Raw genomic sequence first — 8,520 nt, forward strand, 5'->3', positions numbered from 1 at the left:
AAAAAAAAAAAAAAAAAAAAAAAAAAAAAAAAAAAAAAGCCACTATATGACCAACACCTATATTTAGGACAATCTTTAAATTTAAATGAATGTGACAGGGAAGAAACACAGTATTTTTATTTTTAAGGATATTAATTCCAGGCCTTTAAAATGAAGTGAAGGGGGGCGCCTGGGTGGCTCAGTCGGTTAAGCGGCCGACTTCGGCTCAGGTCATGATCTCGCGGTCCGTGAGTTCGAGCCCCGCGTCGGGCTCTGTGCTGACCGCTCAGAGCCTGGAGCCTGTTTCAGATTCTGTGTCTCCCTCTCTCTGACCCTTCCCCGTTCATGCTCTGTCTCTCTCTGTCTCAAAAATAAAATAAACGTTAAAAAAAAAAAAAATAAATAAATAAAATAAAAAAAATAAAATGAAGTAAAGGAATACTTCTACTGTACCCAAAAGGGTACACTAAAAATTACCTGTTGCAGAATCTGACTTTGTATCAGAAGTGGGTGGTATCTCACAAGGCTCTACATTTCTGGACTGAGAGTTTTCAGAAGTGTTGTTAGGTTCCAATGATGTGGATGGAGTAGAGACTGAACTTTCTGACGGGCTGCCATTTGCCACTGATGTTTCACCTTTTAATGAGTGCATCTAGGGAGAAACCACATTGTAATTTAATGAACAGATAAGAATCTAAATTTACCAAGGCAGATTAGACCAAAATATGAGTAAGTCAACTGTCTCTATAGGAGGGAAAAGTACTAAATTTTCTAAGTAGATGGATCCAGATTGTATAATCCTAAACATGGCATAATCACACTGATCACACTGTGGAATTCAACTACAATGTGAGAAGAGCATAAAAAGGTTTTTAAACACTGTTGATTTTTCTTCCAATTAGAATTGAAGGAAAAAAGTTTCAAGCTATATTAGCCATTTGCCCAAATTGACTAAGTTCCTTAAAATGTGTCAAGCAGTACAGTTTGGGACCTTAATGTTCAATCTCTCTTTTGCAACAAAGTAATAGTGTAAAGAGAAGGGAGAGTAAGAAGTCACTCATTAGGCATAGGTACCTATAACTTCATAATGCTATTTTCAAACCAATCCAGGAAAACAGTATTTTCTACCTTTCAAGTTTAATGGCATAGCAGGTTCCTGAATATACAGAGCAACTCCAAAAATATTCTAATGTCAAATTTCTGACATATCATTTTCCCATGTTTATATAAATAAATTCTCTTCCTTCTCACCTGCCGGACTTTGTGAATTCTGGTAACAAGTTCATCTGCAGAAACACTTCCTGCTATTACTTCCAAGGGAATTCCACTGTCTCCAATAAAGAAACTGGATGGAACACACACTACAGGATCTGTACAATTTAATTAAGTCTAATGATTCGTGAAAAAACAAGGGGATAATTTTATGAAATGCTACTGATAACAAAGCAAATCATGGGGCGCCTGGGTGGCGCAGTCGGTTAAGCGTCCGACTTCAGCCAGGTCACGATCTCGCGGTCCGTGAGTTCGAGCCCCGCGTCGGGCTCTGGGCTGATGGCTCGGAGCCTGGAGCCTGTTTCCGATTCTGTGTCTCCCTCTCTCTCTGCCCCTCCCCCGTTCATGCTCTGTCTCTCTCTGTCAAAGCAAATCTTTGTGAATTTCACCGTGTAATCAGCTAACATGTTTACTAAATAATTTCAACTACAGTATCACTATGCTTGTCATGCATGTGATAAGTAAACTGATTTATGATTTATCTGCACTGCCTATCTGAAACATCCATTACATTCCATCTATTGTAAATTTTACATCTTGCCTCTTGACAATTATTTCTAACATTCCAAACTGCTCCATATTGCTTTCCAGATATTGACAATAAGACTCCCTATAATCCCATTTGCTACAACGTATTATCTCAAAGGACACTTAGTAGTATAAAGTTCCTCAAAGCAAGAATGCATGAGCTCCTAAATAGAAATGAGTCATTTCTAAATTTCGTGAATTAACCAAAAGAAAGGTAAATCCTCAAGCAAAATATTTATCAAACCAATTCTTCATTGAAAGGATACAGATTTGTGAAAATTGTAAGCAGGCTTCACTGTAAAACAAAATCAAACAGAAAATCACTAGATGCATTCAAGTATTTCCCCCCAAATATCCAGTTGTTTTTACAGAAATTTACTCTACCAATTAAAAGTATTTCTCTGAAACTACTAGTTCCTTTCATAGTCATCAGCTGGAAGGAGAAAAGTGCAATTCTTGTCTTACAGACCTTTCCCGGTATGTTTTATAATTTTCAGATTAAAGAGCCACTTATTCTTGCAACACACTGGTGGCTGGATCTGATGGCTAAAAATCAAGCTGGTATCTGCCATGATGCTTTCTCAGCAGCAAGTGTATCTGAATACAGCATCTTGCCTTGTAACAAAAGATATTAATGCTTATGATTTACTTCTGCAAATGATAACATAATACTTTGTAAAAATAAAGGATTCAAAACAACCTAAATATCTACCAGTAAAAACTAATTATGCAATCATTAAAAAGGTACAAAAAAGTATGTCAAAATGCTACCACTTTTGTAAAAAAAAAAAAGTAAATAAACAAGAATTTAAAAAGGGGAGAAAAATGCGTTTTCTTGATTTGGTTACTCCAGAGAAGGAAACTGGGTGGTTAGGGACAGGGACAGGAGAGTCTTAACGTTATGATACAAGTAAGAGATACTGATCAATGCAAATGAATAATACCAAGAATCAAATTAATCTTTCCAAAAATTTACACCCATTTTCTGAATATAAAGCATGATTACCACAAAAACATCTGAAAATATAATAAAAAAGTATAAAGAAAAAAATTACCAAGTCCTACCTTCCCAGAAATAACCAATGTAAATTCTGATGTATTTCCTACCAATCTATTTTCAATGCAGGCTATCTCCATAAACTCATAGACACTAAAATGTTACTACAACATTAATTTCATTATTATTGTACAATACATAAAATTTACTATTCATAATTTAAAAGACACATTAGATTCTATTATCAGGCAGTCTATAATGAAACAAAACTCAACCATCACTATACACAGGTATCCCTGCATCTACTTTTAGAAATTTGTTTAAAAAAATTTTTTTTGTTGTTTTTAAAAATACCAGATACATCAGTCTGTATATAACCTCAAGAATTCTGATTTTCTCATTTCCTCCACATTTCCAATACCCCTACATTCCTCCTACTATTTCTGGTGCTACTGGAAGATAATGGAAAACATAAATGACAGGATATACATTAAAATGGTAAGATTCTTTTTTTTTAAAGTATTATATAGCTCAATAAATATATAGTTGAATAACTGCTGCTCTGAGGCAAACCACTATGATTTGTTTCATGAAATTTTTAATATTGGAAAATTTTTACTAAAAAATTTACAAACTTACAGGTAAATTTCCAAATATTTTAATCTTGGCAGTAATTTTCAAACATCATTCATTCTGATATTATCAATATCAAAATGAAAGGAATACCACTTTGTAGTTGCTAACAAATTAATGTTTCTAGGCGCTGATCATTGATGCCTACTGCTAACATCATAAAGTAAGACAAGAGGTCATTATATGCTTTCATAATGGAAGAATGGAAGACATACCACCATTTATGAAGTAGTCTTGATGGAAAAAAAAATCTAACTTGAATCCAACTGTTGATTTACAAGCAACAGAGGACAGAGAAATGAACTACATGAGACTAACAGGGATGCAGTCAACAATAATCCACATGGCAGGAAACTAAAGAACGAATGACCTGTTTCTCCAAAAACTAAATTACAAAGAAAAAACATACGGGGGGGGGGGGGGGCGCGCAGGGGAGAGCCTTGAAAAAGATCAACACATCACAATGTGTGGACCTTGATAGATCCTGAACCAAACAAACTGTAATAAATTAAGAATACAACTATGGCATAGATGAGATAAGTGAAAATGTGAAAAATAGCTGGATATTTGCTATTAAGAAACTATCACTTATTTGCTTTGAAGTATTACAGTTATGTTAAAATATTTAGTTTTTTGCATGCTAAATTTATGTTAATTCATGTTAAAAAACTTATTTTTTAAAGACACACTAAAATATAGATGAAGTGATGTGATGACTGAGATTTGCTTCAAAATTATATGGGATGAGTGGTAACAGGTGACTGAAACAAGACTGACTATAAGTTAATCACCAAAGTAGTTGACAAGTATGTGGGACTTCACTGCACTACTCACTCACTTTTGTATGTCTGAAATTTTCTACAAAACATTTTTAAAGGGAAGAGATGGAATGGATTAACAAAAAATACTTGTGGATATTAGGTACTCTGAAGGACCTAAAAAGTACTTACTCCTATGCATATTGGTGCAGCCACTCTGGAAAACAGTGTGGAGGTTCCTCAAAAAATTAAAAATAGATCTACCCTACGACCCAGCAATAGCACTGCTAGGAATTTACCCAAGGGATATAGGAGTGCTGATGCATAGGGGCACTTGTACCCCAATGTTTATAGCAGCACTTTCAACAATAGCCAAATTATGGAAAGAGCCTAAATGTCCATCAACTGATGAATGGATAAAGAAGCTGTGGTTTATATATACAATGGAATACTATGTGGCAATGAGAAAGAATGAAACATGGCATTTTGTAGCAATGTGGATGGAAATGGAGAGTGTTATGCTAAGTGAAATAAGTCATACAGAGAAAGACACATACCACATGTTTTCACTCTTATGTGGATCCTGAGAAACTTAACAGAAGACCATGGGGGAGGGGAAGGGGAAAAAAAAAAAAGAGAGGGATGGAGGAAAACCATAAGAGACTCTTAAAAACTGAGAATAAACTGAGGGTTGATGGGGAGTGGGAGGGAGGGGAAAGTGGGTGATGGGCATTCAGGAAGGCACCTGTTGGGATGAGCACTGGGTGTTGTATGGAAACCAATTTGACAATAAATTTCATATTAAAAAAAAGTACTATTCCTATTGAATTAAACAGCCTTATTCCCAAAAACAGGACCCAAAAGAGTGGTCAACCGTTCAGAGATAATCAATATATAATTTACAGTTACTTCCATGTTCTTACAAGTTCTTTTGCATTCCTGGTGCATGTCACATAGCTGCTTGGTAAACCAGAACTTCAGAGTTTTTCAGTAAGATACATGATGTATTTGGATAATGGCAATCAGAATTTAAGGTCCCAATACGTCTTAGAGAAAAATCAACATTCTTATAGTCTAAGAGTATCACCATAAATCACAACAAAAGACAACGGTTATAATACTTAAAAAAATTAACACATAAGCAAACCTTTTGGTATCGATTTTAATAGCAACAAAACTGTCTGAAGATGCTTCTGTTACTTTCTCATCTTCCCAACTTGCAGCCATCTGTGTTGACTGCTCATCATCACCTGTAACACATTTCAAGGATATTTATAAGGCCAGTATCAGCTGATTCTTTTCCCCCAGAATGTGGAATTTCAAATAAAATATAATTGCACAAATACTATTTTCTATCAAATTTAAAAACAAAAACTTTCCCATAAAATGAAGAGCATGACTATGGCATTGCTAACATTATAAAAGTAATGAAAAACAGCTCAGGCTGCTAAGAAAAAAAAAAAAAGTAGTAAGACATAATGAAAAAGAATGACACTATCTAGATTTTACAAAGTACTGTATTTTCTAAAAGAAGACATTCAAAGTATGATGCACATAGTATCACAATAATTGGAAGTCATAATAGAAACGTACAGGGGCTATTTTGCCTTTTGTACATGTAATTTTTTTTTTTGAGAGAGACAAAGAGTGTGTATGCATCGGTGAGGGGCAGGAGAGGGGTAGAGGGAAGGGGAGGGAGAAAGGGAGAGAGGGAGAAAGGGAGAAAAGGAGAAAGGGAGAGAGAGGGAGGGAGAGAGAGGGAGGGAGAGAGAGGGAGGGAGAGAGAGAGAATGAATCTTAAGCAGGCTTGACACTCAGCATGGACCCCTACACAGGGCTCTTGATCCCGTGACCCTGGGATCATGACCTGAGCCAAAATCAAGAGTTAGACACTTTAACAACTGAGCCACCCAGGCGCCCCCGTACATGTGATTTTAGAAAATAAAAGCACAACACTCTTCCTTCATGGAGGACTTTTGTCAAGCTCAATGTCCCCCAACAGCACAGCATTACTCTCCAGAATTTCCCCAAGGTAGATAGATGCTGATGCAATTCTATTTGTGGTTTGGGACTTGCCTTTTATTTTAGGTATGATAATTATAAAAGTTATGCTGACCCAAAACTAATCTATAGTGACAGAATTCAGCACAGTGGCTACCTGGATGGCGGTGCTACTGACTGGGAAAGAGCATGAAGGAGCCTTCTGGGGGTGCTGGAAATACATCTTATCTGGATGAGAGTTACAAGTGTTTTAATAGTAAAAATGCACTGAGCTGCTCACTTAATCTTACTTAATATACCGTACATCACACTTCAGTGACAAAATGTTTTATGTTATACCTGTCAAGCCACTGCTTCCATTTTAGACTTGTAATATCTAGATTTTGACATAACCACTTAGTGGTGGGCAGACGAAAACTTACCTAAGTCAGATGAAATCTTTCCGAGATTAAGCAAAGTGCTTTCTCAAGCACTTTCAGGTGAACAACCTCTGCCAACTTACAGATTTAAAAAGTTCCCAGGCCACATTTTTTGTTTTGTTTTGTTTTACAAAAATGAGATAATTCTCTATTCTTCTGTAAGCTGTTTTCTTCCCAAGTGCAGCCTTTCCCCAATTTAATCCACCCTCAGCATTCCTCATGTTGGTTAACTATTTAAGGTATCTCCATCCCTTCAGTTTTTAGGCCCAAAATTTTACTTATCCTTGACTTCAGTTGACTCTATCTCCAAAATATATCTAGAATGTAACTATTTCTTTCCACTTTCACTGCCACCACCCTGATTTAAGCTATACATATCACCTAGATGATTACAACAGCCTCCAAACTGATCTCCCTGTTCAATCTATTCCTTTTTTTTCCCCAAAAAAATCAATACAACCTTTACTGCACCTTTAAAATATCACAAATAAGCCTGAAAAATCATCTGGCATCTTTCTGTTTCTATAGCTGGACAACTGAGATCTTATTCATCAGCCTGAACTGTTCCTTTTTCATAAATGTAGATAACCTTCAAAAATTTTCTGATATCCTTGTTTTTTAACTGTTGTGACTTGCTGAATCAAAGCAGCTAGTTTGATACAAGTTCAATGTCATTTCCTTTGAGAATTAACTCACCTTTCTGAACCTGAGATACTGAACAAGCAATGCCAGACTCAGCCAAATCCTACAGATTTATTTTTCACCCAAGAAATTACAGATTTCAAAAAGAGAACAATTCTCCTGAAAAACAACACTGATGGGGAAGTGAGCATATACAGAACTGGTAACAGAAGCCCAGTGTAGCCTCCTTCATCATGTTTTTTTTTTCTTTTTGAAGTAATTTCTATGCCCAACACGGGGCTTGAACTTACGACCCCAGGTCAACAGTCACCTGCTCTACCACCTGAGCCAGCCAGGCACGCCACTCCCGTCCCCCAGACCATGTTCTGTAAATGACTACAGAGAGCGCAAACAGTAGCCAGATTTTTTCTATTTCCCCACCATTTGTCAACATGGACCCTCTTCTTTTTCTTTCCAAAGAGACAGAGTTCTACACTGATGTGACTGAAGTCCCTTCGCAGGGTTCCTCTGGGGCCTTTCACAATAACTGTGCATCCTTTCAGAGTGGATGCCGACATTTTCTGGAATGTCGACAGTCTGCTGACTGCAGTAGATGTGGCAAAGCTGCTCAGTCTATTCTTAACACAGAAACTTTTGTTAAAAATTTCAGATCATATCAATCCTCTGCTCAAAATCCTATAATGGCTCCCAATTTCCCTCCAAGTAAAAGCCAAAGTCCCTGCAAATGGCCTCATGCCTCCAGTTACCTCTGTGACCTCATTTGTCTTCACTTTCTTCCTATTCTGCTAATATAAAAAACACTCTAAGGTCTTTGTACTAGTTGTTTCCTCTGCCTAGAATGTTCTTCCCTCAGATATTTACATGGTTAATGCTCAACCCTCTTAAGTCTCTGTTCAAATATTATCTTCTCAATAAAGCTTTCCCTACTCATACTTTAAAATGACAGCCTTAGGGTATCTGGATGGCTCATATGGTTAAGTGTCCAACTCTTGATACTGGCTCAGGTCATGACCTTTTGGTCGTGAGATGGAGCCCTGTGTCCAGCTCTGCACTGAGAGTTAAGCCTGCTTGGGATTCTCTCTCTCCCTCTCGCTCTCTGCCCCTCCCCAGCTCATGCTCTCTCTCAAAATAAATTTAAAAATTTTTTAAATAAAAAATAATAGGGGCCCCTGGGTGACTCAGTAAAATGTCCGACTTCAGCCCAGGTCATGATCTCATGGTCCGTAAGTTCAAGCCCCATGTCAGGCTCTGTGCTGACAGCTCAGAGCCTGGAGTCTGCTTCAGATTCTGT

General features: G+C 37.0%; 1 protein-coding gene across 2 annotated transcripts in view; it reads right to left on the reverse strand.

Annotated features, from left to right (window-relative positions):
* Window positions 1-8,520, reverse strand: part of UBXN4 (UBX domain protein 4) — a 49,208-nt gene that overhangs the window by 29,834 nt on the left and 10,854 nt on the right. For both annotated transcript variants that reach the window (XM_049615685.1, XM_049615686.1), the window contains exons 2-5: window positions 5,315-5,417; window positions 2,046-2,074; window positions 1,231-1,349; window positions 457-631 (exon numbers count right to left, since the gene is read on the reverse strand). In XM_049615685.1, the coding sequence (XP_049471642.1) occupies window positions 457-631; window positions 1,231-1,349; window positions 2,046-2,074; window positions 5,315-5,417 (426 nt within the window). The remainder of the gene's footprint in view (window positions 1-456; window positions 632-1,230; window positions 1,350-2,045; window positions 2,075-5,314; window positions 5,418-8,520) is intronic.

This window comes from Panthera uncia (assembly GCF_023721935.1).
Source record: "Panthera uncia isolate 11264 chromosome C1 unlocalized genomic scaffold, Puncia_PCG_1.0 HiC_scaffold_3, whole genome shotgun sequence".
Classification (NCBI taxonomy): Eukaryota; Metazoa; Chordata; class Mammalia; order Carnivora; family Felidae; genus Panthera; species Panthera uncia.